This window comes from Syzygium oleosum, unplaced genomic scaffold (genome assembly GCF_021117445.2).
Source record: "Syzygium oleosum isolate NSW1041296 unplaced genomic scaffold, Sole_v2.1 Sole_v2.27, whole genome shotgun sequence".
In the NCBI taxonomy this organism is placed as follows: domain Eukaryota; kingdom Viridiplantae; phylum Streptophyta; class Magnoliopsida; order Myrtales; family Myrtaceae; genus Syzygium; species Syzygium oleosum.
This window is the reverse complement of record NW_026607511.1, coordinates 4,931,739-4,946,418: the sequence shown is the minus strand read 5'-3', so window position 1 is coordinate 4,946,418 and position 14,680 is coordinate 4,931,739. Positions and strand designations below refer to the sequence as shown.

Sequence of the window (14,680 nt, the reverse complement as noted above, 5' to 3'; positions counted from 1 at the left end):
ATATGGCGGTTTCCTCCGCACGTAGCTCTTATGTATGCGTAAATATATGGATAAATAAATTATAACAATTTTCAAATAGATCGGAATTGGGTGGATGCATGAAATGTAAAGTCAATGTATCTATATGGGGATATCTATAGGAGATCATATAAAAGAGATATTCTTATCTAGACCTAACCAATTTGATCTAACCAATTAGATGAATTATTTCTAAAGGGTTACATCCGAATGATGAGTGAATAGAGGGCATGCATTCCATTAGAGAAATATTTAGAAGATTCCCTATATTTCGTTTAATTGATTGTAATTAATATTTTCCCTTTTAGATAGTCATCCTATAAAACCGATAAATAGGTTCGTGTACTCTTCATTTGACAATGATATATATATATATATATATATATATATATATATATATATATATATATATATATTGCTCTTAATTTTTTTTATCACATTCTTGACTTGGTATCAGAGCCGTATTGTTATTTGAGAAATCGTCAATCGAGTCTGTTTGTAACAACGACATCCACATCAGTCATGTTTCTCCACAGTGCTCGTAATGCTAGTCACATCGGCCCATTTCGCAACAACCTCCCGTAGTTGTTTGACATTCCTCCGCTGCTCTAATGAAAAAAAAAAAACATCACCAGACTTGCCACCCTTAGATGAATTAGATCATGACATTTACTAATTCGTCAAATATGAGTAATGTGTCATTGTAAGAAGCATATCTACTCAAAGTTCCGATGGAATTAGCGACGGATTCGAAAAATTGGTCGGTATAAACATTTCCGTCGGTAATTCCGTTGCAAATTAGCGACGGATTTGAAAAAATGGGCGCCATGTGCCGCGAAGATCACTTCCGTCGCAAATTAGCGACGGAAAATAAATCCGTCGCAAGATTTGGAAAATGCTATTTATTTTTGGAATCTGTCCCAAAATCAGTCGCAAATTTATGACGGAAAAATAAGTCCGTCTCAAATTTGAGACGGAAAAATAAGTCCGTCGCAAATTTGCGACGGAAAAAAAAATCCGTCGCAAAAATTTGCGACGGAAACAAAATCCTTCGCAAAACTTTGCGACGGAAAAATAATCCGTCGCAAATTTGCGACGGAAACAAAATCCGTCGCAAAACTTTGCGATGGAAACAAAATCAGTCGCAAATTTTTGCGACGGAAAAAAATAATCCGTCGCAAAAATTTGCGACGAACATAAGGTTCGTCGCAAATTAGCGACGAACTGAAAAGGTTCGTCGCTAAAATTTGCGACGAAATATGAAGTTCGTCGCAAATTTAATTAAAAAAAGTGCGCCCCAAAGCCCCGCCCTTACCCCCAATTTCTCTCTCTCTCGCTCACTGTTCTCCCTCTCTCTCCGTCTTCTCCTTCTCCTTCTCGCTTTTGCTTCTTCCCTCTCCCCCACACCCCCAAACCTCTCGCGCTCGCGCTTCCTCCCGCGACTCCTCCTCGCCCATGGCCTCCGGAGCCCTAAGGGGCGCAGAGCCCGAAGGGGCTGAAGGGGCGGCGGCGTCGAAATTTGCAACGAATTATTTGCGACGAATTATTTGCGACGAAATTTGCGACGAATTTTGCGACGAATTTCGCGACGAAATTCGCGACGAATTTCGCGACGAAATTTGCAACGAAATTTGCGACGAATTATTTGCGACGGATAGTGTTCGTGGCTATTTTGCGACGAATTATTTGCGACGAATTTTGCAACGAATTTTTGTCCATTGCAAATTTGCGACGAATTTTTGTTCGTCGCAAATTTGCGACGAAAATTGAAATTTTCCGTTGCAAAATTTTGCGACGACCTATTAGCGACGGAATTTTTTCCGTCGCTAAATTCGTCGCAAATTCGATTTGCGACGGATTTTTCCAAATTTTTCGTCGCAAAAATCATGTTTTTTTGTAGTGAGTTAACTAGGTCAATCCAAGAAGAGCATGCTCGCGAGTTGTGAAGAATTCCAAAATGAAACCCTATCATAGGAACCACTTTTCTAGTCAAGAAGGCATCATCTGTCTACTTGACTTTTCCTTTATTCTCAAGAAACAGAACAATATGCCCACAACGAGGCAAACAAGAGCACAATATCTGATCAAATACGAATTGAGGGGTTCGATCCGATTCTAGTCAATATCAAGGGGACTCCATGTTGGGGATGAAGAGTGAGCACAGGAATAGGGGCGTGCTTGTAAGAAGGAGATAGCTGCACTGAGAAGTTCTGCAAAATCAAGGTCAGAGCAACTTTGACTTCGAGGAAAGCAAAGTTTTGGCCAATGCAAGTTCTAGGACCCCAACTGAAAGGGAAAAAACAGAGCTTGTTCTTGGTTGCTTTTGAGACTCCCTCGGAAAATCTCTCCGGATTGAACTCTTTGGCATCATCCCCCCAAATCTCTGAATCTTGGTGGATCAGGATAATGGGCAAAAAAAGCAGAACTCCTGGAGGTATTTGTATATCTCCCAACTTGGTTGTCTTGTGAACTGTTCTCGCTGTCATAAATGCAGGCGGATATAGCCGAAGCACCTCGTTCAGTATCATGCTTACCTGCATATAAACCAATTTGTTGTCAGCCTGTTTTTGTCCAAAAAGACATTGAGAAAGCAACAAAACTATCTAAACCTTGCCTAGTGGACCTAATTCATCTAACTGAATATCATTCATGTGATCAATATTGTTACTTCGAATGCAAAGGTACGATCCATAGGTCTCACCTCTGTCACTAGTAGAGGTAAGAACAATAACTAGATTTCAGGTCAGGTAGTTACAATTTCCTGCATTTTTCGCTTTTAAATGTTTTGTTTGTCCATTTTTTTTTTGGAGAAATCTATTTATTAGACGTGAGTTTTGAAATTCAGGAATATATGTTGTGAAATCAAGATATACAGCGTACTACAATACAACGAGAATCCTTACAATTTTCAGTCGGCTCAACCCATCAAAATCAGGTTTTTTGTTGCCGAAAACTCGCAGAATTTCCTCTCTTGCTCTGTCTTGCCAGCTTTGGTACTTGCTCAACAAAATCAGAGTCCAAGTAAGCAAAATAGAGGCCGCCTGAGCCGCTATGTTGAACGCTTTGCACTCTTGAATCACATCCTCTATGCTCATACCCTTTTGATGCCCTGATTCTTGAATTTCTTTCATGTTTGATTTTAGCAACAGTCCCAAGAGATCATCGTCATCTACTTCTCCTTCCTTCATTGCCTTCTCTCTTTTGGTCACTACGTCTTCCAACAATCCTTTTACTTTACGGTCGATTTCTTTCATCCTCTTGTGCAGTTTGGTCGGCAAGAGGCTGCATTTTTTTTTTTATCCAAGTCAACTTCAAGATGAAAGCTTTATACGTTAATATGGTTTCTACAGTTTGTAGGTCTTGCTAGATAAATACACTCAATCATTTTCATCCATTGTATTAAGTTCAGAAGTTCGAAGACAGAAATCGAGATAAGAATTTGATAGAAGATTTGCCTTACCATACATTGTTTTGATAGGTCAAAATTGTAGTGATCCCCATAGATTCCATGGATAGGGATTGAGTAAGTCGAACTGAGGTTTGTTACTCTTGTATTTATACTTTTACAACAACTAAAAGATCTCAAAATAAATTATTAATATGGGTGCGTTTGTTTCGTGAAAAACGAATTATTTGAAAAATATTTTCCAAAAAATGATCGTCTGAATAACTTTAAAAAAATAAATAAATGAAAAATATTTTCATCCATAAACTGTTGGGTTAATACCACGAAAAACCCTAAACTGGTACACTTGTGACAGATTTACCCCAAACTATTTTTTTGACCATAAAAAACCCCAAACTGGTACATCTGTGACAATTTTACCCCGAACTATTTTTTTGACCACCAAAAACCCCAAACTGGTACACCTGTGACAATTTTACCCCGAACTATTTTTTTGACCACCAAAAATCCCAAACTGGTACACCTGTGACAATTTTACCCCGAACTAATTTTTTAATATTATTTTTTTTATTTTTCGAATTTTTTTAGTTTTTCTTTTCTTTTCTTTTTCCTTTCCTTTTCTTTTTTTTTTCCTTCATCTTTATTGGACCAACAATGGATTGTTATATTGTAATTGATACAACAATAACGTGACACGAAACATAAATGCTACATTTTGACCCAAAAAAAAAATATAAACGCTAAATGAAAGACTTTCTTTTATATGCATGAATTTTCATGACAACCACTTTTTTCTACATTTAAATGTCTCACGTTTTATTTATTATATATTTCAAGTGATCATATTGATTTATGAATCGCCATGCACATATAATATCTCTCATCTTATATATAAAATATACTAATTTTGTAAATTAATCTGTTAAATTAAATTGGCAAGCAAGATGTATATAAATTGTTGATTAGCTATACTCCAAGCTTAGGTAACAAGCCTACGTTGGACCCCATCAGTTTGGCTATCCACTTGCACCCAAAAATAAGAAAGACACGACAACAATATAATGCTTTTTTCGCAAGACATTTAAATGTAGAAAAAAGTGGTTGGCATGAAAATGCATGCATATAAAAGAAAGTCTTTCATTTAGCGTTTATGTTTTTTTTTTTTTGGGTCAAAATGTAGCATTTATGTTACGTGTCACGTTATTGTGGTATCAATTACAATATAACAATCCATTGTTGGTCCAATGAAGATGAAGGAAAGAAAAAAAGAAAAGGAAAGGAAAAAGAAAAGAAAAACTAAAAAAATTCGAAAAATAAAAAAAATAATATTAAAAAATTAGTTCGGGGTAAAATTGTCACAGGTGTACCAGTTTGGGGTTTTTGGTGGTCAAAAAAATAGTTCGGGGTAAAATTGTCACAGGTGTACCAGTTTGGGGTTTTTGGTGGTCAAAAAAATAGTTCAGGGTAAAATTGTCACAGATGTACCAGTTTGGGGTTTTTTATGGTCAAAAAAATAGTTTGGGGTAAATCTGTCACAAGTGTACCAGTTCAGGGTTTTTCATGGTATTAACCCTAAACTGTTATCGATAATGAAATATTATTTATTAGTTAATTTCAAGCGATACAAGCGATCCTTTTTTGAAAAATATTTTTCAAATTATTCATTTTTCGCAAAATAAATATAGGCTAAATCTGAACTTACTTCCACGCAGGGATAAATGCGGTCTGCTGAATTTTGTTTGCGAGCCCAAATTGTTCTTGTTGAAGGAGGACGATGCCCCTGACTTGGTCGTAGGTACTACCAAAAGCAGCTCTACAGAGTACATCACCCGTCAAATGCTGCAGGTGAGGCCACACGTCCACTTCACCAGCCAAACTTTCCTTCTCCCATATCCTAATCATCTCCTCCCCACTTGAACATGATGCTGTCACTACATGCTGTAATTTTTCAACAAATCAAAATGGTAAATGCATTGAATGTATGTAGTTTCTATATGTTATATGTCCATGGACCACGAATTTCAGGTTCTGTTACCATGAAATGTCATGGGATTATAAATCATTTTAAGTTCCATTAGAAGTTGCATCTGTTCAGGAAATTATTAGCCCCAAGCAGTAATACCTTCAACCTTTCATAATGAAAAGCCGGGTTGATGATCTTTCTATGTTTGGCCCATTTCTCCCCCTCAATATTCAGGAGCCCCGATGTCAAGATATCTGCAATGGCCTTGGGATGTGGCTTTTCAAAATCATTGACCCGTGAAAATATTTCCTTCAACATGTCTGAGTCCATGATGTTCAGCACAGGCACTGGCCCTAACCATGTAAAGCAAAGCTTCCCTGCAATAACCAATATCTAGAGAAATCATTTATTAAGACGTCAAATGGCTACCGAATTCCATATTTCACCCATTTGTGTGTCAGGTGCTTAAACTAGATGCATCGAAAGCACCCGACTCAAAACCCATCTAGCAGATCGATTTGCATGAACCGTCGCTGACTACATAGCTGCCATTAATTTGTCATGTGACTTTGCCCGTAAAAGCAACACGCTTAATGTTGGAAAATCTGCCCTATAGCAGGATTTAGTGAACTTGCTTTCATGATGATATCTCGATTAAATTGCTGAAAAGAGACCAGAAATATATTTTCTTTAGCAGGTTTTTTGCTGGAAATTACAACCTTTAGTGAGTTGAAATCGTACATTGTTTTGTACTAGGAAATCGAGTTTGTCGAGTCAACAATATTATACCATTGGCTAGAAAAATTCCACTGCATCTCAACTTTGATAGGATGCGTACCGTATTTCTTGATGGAGTGATGATAGAAAGGGAGAACGCGAGGCACGATGTCATCGGAGAAAGGAGTAATGGGTTGAGATTGAGCTTGCTTGGTCATTCTGATGATGTCTCTCAGATCTTGAAACAAAAGCCCGTAAGCAGTTCCATTTAGACCTTGTTGTCTAAGACATTTTTCTAGCTTCTTCGGCTTCAGCCAAAACAAACTCAGTAATTTCCATGCGCAAGTGAAGAAGGTGATCAGAACAAGGGAGAGAACAATTGAATAAGTCAAGGACATTTCCATATTCTACGTTAAACATATGACACGGTTGTTTTCTTTCTATGAGAGGATTTAAATAGGACTCTTGGGGAGCAGAATTCTGGACACGACCCTAGACCAATATTTTTCAACAAAATATTCATTCTCAATGAGTGATTACAGCTTGCTTCTCGCAATACAAAAAGGTGGTAATAGCGATGATGCAATCCGTGCTTGGGCACGACCCTCGGGGTCATGCTCGGCGTAGCCTATTCGGCAAGCCCTAGTAAAGATTATTTCTTCTTTCGTAACTGGTTTTGGTCAATTTAAAAGCAATTGATCCTTCACAAGTGAAGAAGTAGCTAATATTCTACTTGAACTTGAAAGTAGTAAAACCATTATTTCAAGTTACCTACCACTTAAATTGCTCACTTGTCAAACCTCAAAAATCAATACGGGGACAACATCTCAAAAATCAAAATGCGCAATCAAGCAAACTTTAGAGATCAATGAAATCACTGACACTCTTTGATTTCTCTTTTTTGGAAGTTTCCGTTGCCTGCTTGGGTGTCTGAAGAAATCTCTAAAATAGATTAGGGCTTATCTAATTTTAGGCCAGGACAAGTCACAATCAAGCCATTGATTGGCCAGCAAGCAAGTTGGCGCTGTTAGGGTTAATCTCTGATTTCGCGATGCATATTCACAACTTGTTCCATAAAATGTGAAATAATGAGAACTATTTTGTTTTTTATTACGTTAAAAATAACAATGAGTTAAATTAAAAATAATTTACAAGAAGAGTATTTTAGATTTATTATATGAAATTTGATCTTTTTAAAAGGCATACTAATTAAAACATTAGTATATTAAAGCTGAATTTTATCAGAGATTATGAGTCTTTTACTTGTGTAGATTAGAAATGGTTATGTTAAAAAATAGATATTTCCTATTTGTCATTAATCACAAAAAGCGAATAAAAGGATTTTATTGACATGTAAAAGTAATCATAGATAGTAGGAACATAAAAGGAACAGGCACATCTTAACATAGAAATTTAAGAAATTAGGCAGAAGTTGGGGGGTGGGGGGGGTTCTAGATAGTATGACCATCCCTAAACATGAAATTTAGGAGATTAGGCAGAAGTTTGGGGGACTAGGTAGTATTACCATCCCTAAACATGAAATTGAAGAGATTTGGCAGAAGTCCCAAAACATGAAATTTAAGAAATTAGGCGAGAAGTTTGGAGGGACCGGATAGTATGACCATCCCTACGAAGTTTAAATAATTTGCCTTTGGTCATATTATGATAAAGAAAGCAAAAGCGATTCTTGTAGTAGTGGGAGCAGCACTTGCTTGCCCCTCTATGGGTCCGCAGGGTCTATATTGTTAGAAAAACCATTGCAATAGACTAAACAATAAATAATCCAATCGAGTAACTAATCATTTAGCATCGTGCATGTTAATGGAAAAATAGTGATCTTTGACAATACCACTGCATTAACATAAATTTCTTCTTTAACTGCTTTTTTGTATTTCATCTCATTGGATCAGTAAAACAGTTTCGGGTCGGTGGAATCTCCGAGAAAAAAGAGTGATGTTTTGAGAAATTTTCTTTATATTAATCTTATTCGAATTCGGAAAGAAATAGACAATTATGGTTGGAAGTTTAGTCTGTCGATTGTTTAATTAACTTAGTGAATTAGTGTTTCTTGGTATAATAAGGTTATTATCTCTTCAAATCGGCGAGTTTAGTGCTCAAAGTGAGATTCCATAGAGATAGGTCTTCACTGAAATTATTAAATAATAGATAACTTTTGAACTTTAGATAGCTTTATTTTTATTTTCATTTATATAAATTTTTCGTCTTTAAACTACCACCATCTTTTTTTTTTCTCAACAGATGTGTTAGGTTGGTTGTGATCCTGATAATTTCCCATATAAAAAATGTTCTATTTCGATATTCAAAATTAAGAGGGGAAAGTACCAAAAAAGTTATTAACCTATTGCATTGGTACCAACTCAGTCTTAAAATTTTCAATTAGATCAATTTAGTCATAAACCCTTTTACATCTATGCCAATTGAGTCCATCCATCAAATTTTGGCTGAAAAACGCTGATATGGATGCCGGCTGTCCTATGTGGGGCGACCGATACTAACTTGGACATTTTTTAATGATATTTTAATAAATTTTTGAATTTTTATAATTTATTTGTTCTTTCCTTTTCTTTTCTTTTCTTTTCTTTTCTTTTCTTTATTATTTTTTACATTTTTTTCTTTATTTTTTTACTTTCATTTTGGCCAAAAAATAAAATAAAAAATTAAATTTTCAATTTAAAAAAAAATATTAAAAATTATCTACGTCAGCATCGGTCGTACCACATAGGACGGTCATGTAGGACGGACGGTCGTGCCACGTAAAACTAAATTTGTTCTAGTATAATAGGTTTGAGAATTTTTTTTTTGGTACTTTCTCCCAACTAAGATGCGGTTTTTGGGATGTGCTCTTCCTTGTGGTTTTGTTGCTTTTGTACTCAGTCAAGTACAAGTACTCGCGTGCAGTGTTCTCTTGCTTTTTAACATAACTGACTTCAGGAGTATGGGTTTCAAATCAGGATTAGATGTATAGTTCATTTTTGGGTTAATACCATGAAAAACTCTAAACTAATACACATGTGATAAATTTACCCCAAATTATTTTTTTGATCACAAAAAATCTCAAACCGGTACACCTGTGATAAATTTATCCTGAACTATTTTTTTGACTACCAAAAACCCCAAACTGGTATACTTATGATAATTTTACCCCAAATTAATTTGTTGGCCATCAAAAACCCTAAACCGGTACACCTGTGATAATTTTATCACAAACTAATTTTTTGACCACTAAAAACCCCAAACTGGTACATTTGTGACAAATTTATTCTCCGTTAGTGTCCATTAAATTGAATTAATATCATGAAAAATCACAAATTGATAAACTTGTGATAAACAGAGGGGTAAAACCCCAAACTGGTACACCTGTCAACTATCACATGTCATTGAACTTACCAATTTGATAGTAAAATTTAACGAAAACTAACGGAGGGTAAATTTATCACAGGTGTACCAGTTTGAGGTTTTTTGTGGTCAAAAAATTAGTTTGGAGTAAAATTGTCACAAGTGTACCAATGTAGGGTTTTTGTGGTCAAAAAATAGTTTTGGGTAAAATTATCACGTGTCTACTAGTTTGAGGTTTTTGTGGTCAAAAATTAGTTTGGAGTAAAATTGTCACGGGTGTACCAATGTAGGGTTTTTTGTGGTCAAAAAATAGTTTTGGGTAAAATTATCACAGGTCTACCAGTTTGAGGTTTTTGATGGTCAAAAAATTAGTTTGGAATAAATTTATTACAGATGTATCAGTTTAGGGTTTTTCATGATATTAACCCTTCATTTTTTGGTCAAAGGTGGCAAGCGATATTTCATGTGGGAACAACTCTTTTAGAAGACACCAAAAGAGTACGTAAAACCTAGTAAATAGTTCCATCCAAGAAGAGCATGCTCTCGAGTAGTGAAGAATTCCAAAATGAAACAGTATTATTAAGTGAGAACTTTTAGTCAAGAAGGCATCGTATGTTTGCATGACTTCTCCTTTATTCTCAACAAACAAAACATTTCGTTTAATGTACGCAACAAAGAAAACAAGAGCATGGAATCTGATCAAATACGAACTGAGTATTCGATCCGATTCTAGTCAAAATCAAGGGGACTCCATATTGGGGATTAAGAGTGATCAAAGGAATAGGGCCATGCTTATAAGGAGGACATAGCTGCATTGAGAAATTATGCAAAATCAAGGTCAAAGCAACTTTGGTTTCAAGCAAAGCAAAGTTTTGAGACTTCCTAGAGAATCTCTCTGGATTGAACTCATTGGCATCATCACCCCAAATCTCTAGATCATGGTGTTATAATATCAATAATGTGATCTCATGTTTAGTTTATTATTCTCACATTCAGTTAATTTCATTAACGTTCATTGTCCACGTTCGAGATATGTGGTGACCGTCCAAAAGTCACGATAACGTCTTGATGGAAGACGTTATGTGAAGGGGTGTGAATGGACATAAAATGGTCTTCTAAGCCAAATCCTTTCGTTATCAGAAAACACACCATCGACGTTAAGAGGGCAATTGGCTAGAGATTTCCATTCATTGACCGTTCAACGCTCGACGATTCAGGTTATCAATCGAACTTCATGAATGGTCGGAGGTTAGTAAAGAATCTACACGTTTCCATATTTGATCATTATTATGCATGAGTTTTGTTCATCCATGCAAAATGGATATTCACTCCTTTAGTTTTTCTAACATTTGGTATCAGAGCATGGTTAAATCTCTCTCTTGATGAATTTTGTGAGATTTTGATTGAATTGAAAATCAGCCAATTTGGGGCCAAGAGGGAAATTGCCAATTTTGGCCAAATTTCGGTGACCCGCCTCCCAGCTTCGAACCAGTACAGTCGCACCGCCATGGGCAACAAAAGTCCTAAGACAATTTGGCATTTGGGTGATCGCCAGAGGCTAATTGCGCGGCGGAAGTTGCCGGTTAGGGTTCATGCAACCGACGGAATTTTGTTCGATTCCAGCCAATTTCTTTGCCGTTTTCGCCGATTCTTAGACCTATGTGGTCGTGCCAGCATGGTCTCCAAAACCCATAACTCAATTTGGTCGAAAGTGGGCTGTCGGAGGAGACCCAAGCGGAGGAAGGTGTGGCGAAGTCGGGGTCGCGCCGCTACGCTCGTGTGGAGAAGAAAAACAAAAGGCTTCAGGTACGTGAGGATTTTACAAAGGCCTGAAAATCCAATCTACCCTGGCGGGAATCTAAAGTCTATCGACCTATCTACCCTAAACCTAGGAGGCAGAAAATGTGTCAACTTGCGAATCCTGATCAAGTGGCGGAACTTCTATTACAACATTTAGGTGTCGATAAAGGAATGGTCAAGCTAGTATATAGGAAGCCACATCTTGGGTTGACACTATACCTTATGCAAGAAAATTCGAAATTCCTAACTTCGTTGTTTTCACTAGCGAAGATGACCAATCGACTATTGAACACATTGGTCAATTATTGCCCAATGTGGAGAGGCAAGAACAAATGAATTCCTTAGACTTAGATTGTTCCTTTTGTCTTTATCAAAAACTACCTTTACTTGGTATACGAATTTATCTCCTAATTCAATCCATACTTGGGCTGAGATGGAAAGACAATTCGATTCTCAATTTTATAGACTAATACATGCTATATCGATTGCTAATTTGGCTATAATTTATCAATACGATAATGAATCAATCGATCAGTTTGTTGCTCAATTCAAGAGGGCTAGGAATAGATACCTTACTTCACTCCTGGAGAAAGAATTCACAAATTTGGCTTTCAGTGGATTAAAATTCAATCTTAGAGAAAAATTCGAAGGCCAAAATGTTGACAATTAATTCCAATTGACAACGAGAGTGTCTAAGTATGAGCAATTACTTAAGGACAGAGATAGAGGACCACATGAAGACTCTACAGATTACGTGCCTTTCGTGGAAAAGTATGAGCCATATGATGAATATGACCAAGACTATATTCGGCAATAAAAAAAAATTAAATTTGCCAATGACAAGGGGGCACATGATGACTAGGGGCCATTTCGTTTCTCTATCCTAAATAATGCAGGTAAACCATTGTTTAACCCCTTTGAGCCTAAATATTAGAAGAATTTCTTTCAACTTAACCCTATCAAGGCATACTCCACACGGGGCAGAATGGAGGTAGGGTGACTTTACATAGTGGGAAATGGATAAAATTTTCTTACTCTCACTTGAATCAATCTTCGATTGTCTTTATTACAGTTGGACTCAAAAGAGAATTTAAGTTTCCCGAGATAATGAAAAGCATTTCTTTCTCTATTTTACACACTTCTATCCATTGCATAACTCGTTTGGGCATGCAAATTCAATTATAAAGCCAGTTGGTGATCATCCCACACACAAAGGCAAGGCACATGAGTCACCACGATAAAACAACATGATCCAGAGCATTTGTTGAAGATGGAGAACCCGAGAGTCCAAAATGTTGAACTGTTCAAGAGACATGAAGGTTTGATGAGTTTGAGAGTTTTCCGCAAAAGAACGTGCTGCAAGAAAATTAAAAAAAAAACGAAAAAACAAATCAAAGAAAAAGAAAAAAGAAAAAAAGAGAGGAAAAAAATGAAAAGAGAGAGAGAAAAAAAGAAGAGTGAAAAAAAAATGTTGATATGAGGCCTAACTATTGATGGGAATAGAAAGTCAAAGTGTTTGTATCAAGCATGCGGAAAATCATCCCCAGTAAGGAGCGGTGATTTCACAAGTTTTAGAAGGATTAGTGTTGGACTCTCGTAGCCGATGAAGCATCTACACAAGAATACAATCCCCAGTGAAAGAAGAAGATTGGTATTGATGCTGATACGATCGCCAGCTTCAAAACCTCCTTCATTGAAAATCTTCCTTGAGCCTAATGAATCCTTTTGTTTCTCGACCCATTAACCGACCCTATAGTATGTCCCTTATGAAATCTCTTCATATTAGAGCACTTAAATTAACGTAAAAATTTCAAAGGTTGAAAGCTTTAACCGAAGAAGTGTGGGCAAGATTGTTTTTATCCCATTTGCAGGGTTCTTAACTTATAACCCCGACGGAGATAAAGAATAAAGAATGTTTCTTTCTAAACCATACAAATTGAATTATCCCTTTTGCTAAACTGCTGACCAATTACGGTCCTAATAAAAAAACCCCTCAATTTGGAGAGGTCGTCACTTACGAGAAAATTCAGACCTTTGTCGACTTGACGATAATGGTGAGATCAAGTGATTACTTTTCTTTTCCACATTAATGGATGAGACAAAACAACCTTCTAAATGAGAGTGAGTGAAAAGTCCTTTGAGACTGAAAGTCTCTCATTTAACATTTTGAGTAGATCCACATCGTGAATGAAGATCTTCTTGATGATGAATCTTTTCTGTGGAAATTTGGTGATGCCGACATTGTAGAATTATCATGCATAAACCCCCAACTGATGAGTTTAATGAATGAAAATGAGTTTTTTTCTAGAGATGTGTGCTTGTTCTAGGATAGACTGTGATTGTTTATCCCTTGAACATACGTAGGTTTGCTCTATCTATGCTTGATAGGAAGCGCCCCTTTGAAGATCAAAGCCCCCTCCTTCTGACCGATAAACACTTCGGTAAACCGGAATCTTTTCAAACGACTTCTACCTATTTCGAAGCTCCGAGTGCTTCACTTTTAGAGACCTGAGGGCCATCCAGGTAGGTGCTTTATCCTCAAATGAGGACCCCCAATCCAAGATATTTCGGGCACCCGGGGGTCATCAGGGTACCTAACTTTTCAAAGCCTCAAGGGCCATCCTAGTGCTTCTTTTCCCAAGAATTTGCATAGCCCTGAGGGTCACCCGGGAGCCCGTTGTCAAAGATCTTAATGAACCTAGAGGGCCATCCGGGTGTTCTCCTTTTAAGACGTTCCGAATATCTGAGGGCCATCTAGATATTTGTTAATATTTTCCAAGCCCTGAGGGCCATCCGGAGACATTTCAAATATCTAAGGGCCATGCAGATGTTTGTTAAGGTTTTCCCAGCCTTGAGTGCCATTCGGGTACTTGTTTATCAGTACTATTTCGAAGACATGAGGGCCATCCAGGTGTTCAAGTTGCCTGACCTTGGAAACCCTAAGGCCATCTAAGTGAATCTTTTCAAGGACTTGAGGCCCATCCTGGTGTTCAATTGATTTAGGGCCTGTTTGGCAAGTTGCCAAATAATGAAAATTTATGTTCATTTATTTCCAGAATCAGTTTGGGAACAGAAATCTGTTTGTTAAATTTTTTGTTCCTGGGCACAATTTGCAAAAAATTGTTCTCAGAATCAGTTTTGAAACAGAATCAAGAAGCAAAAAAAAAGTAACTTCTTGATTTTGGGAACAATTTTTCCATTTCTGATTCTTCTTGGTTTTCTTCTTCCTTCTTGATTTGTTATTCTTCCTTTTTGGTTTGTTCTTCTTCTTCTTCTGGCTCGCCACCGCCGGCCACAGGCCAAGGCCGGCGAGGGCGTTGCTGCCCTCGCTGGTGGCCGACAAGGGTCCCCCTCGCTGCCTGGGCGAGGGCGGCTTACGGCCGCGATGGCGAGGCCTCACCCAGCCATGCGAGGCCGAT

At 37.2% G+C, this 14,680-nt stretch overlaps 1 protein-coding gene across 1 annotated transcript; it reads right to left on the bottom strand.

Moving 5' to 3' along the window:
- Positions 1–2,102: 2,102 nt before the first annotated feature.
- LOC115661765 (cytochrome P450 CYP72A219-like) lies at positions 2,103–6,525 on the bottom strand. The gene is made up of 5 exons (XM_056303319.1): positions 6,226–6,525; positions 5,547–5,764; positions 5,127–5,362; positions 2,922–3,300; positions 2,103–2,552 (listed from the first exon to the last, which is right to left on the bottom strand). Exons 1-5 carry the CDS (start codon positions 6,506–6,508, stop codon positions 2,103–2,105), a joined length of 1,566 nt encoding a protein of 521 aa, XP_056159294.1. The 5' UTR covers positions 6,509–6,525.
- Positions 6,526–14,680: the final 8,155 nt, after the last annotated feature.

Excerpts from the sequence above, each read along its gene's own strand:
- LOC115661765 (XM_056303319.1), bottom strand. The coding sequence starts at position 6,508 with ATGGAAATGTCCTTGACTTATTCAATTGTTCTCTCCCTTGTTCTGATC. Across the intron at positions 5,765-6,225 it reads TCACTCCATCAAGAAATACG|GGAAGCTTTGCTTTACATGG; the intron begins GTACGCATCCTA and ends TGGTTATTGCAG. Across the intron at positions 2,553-2,921 it reads GGTTGAGCCGACTGAAAATT|GTAAGCATGATACTGAACGA; the intron begins GTAAGGATTCTC and ends GTTTATATGCAG.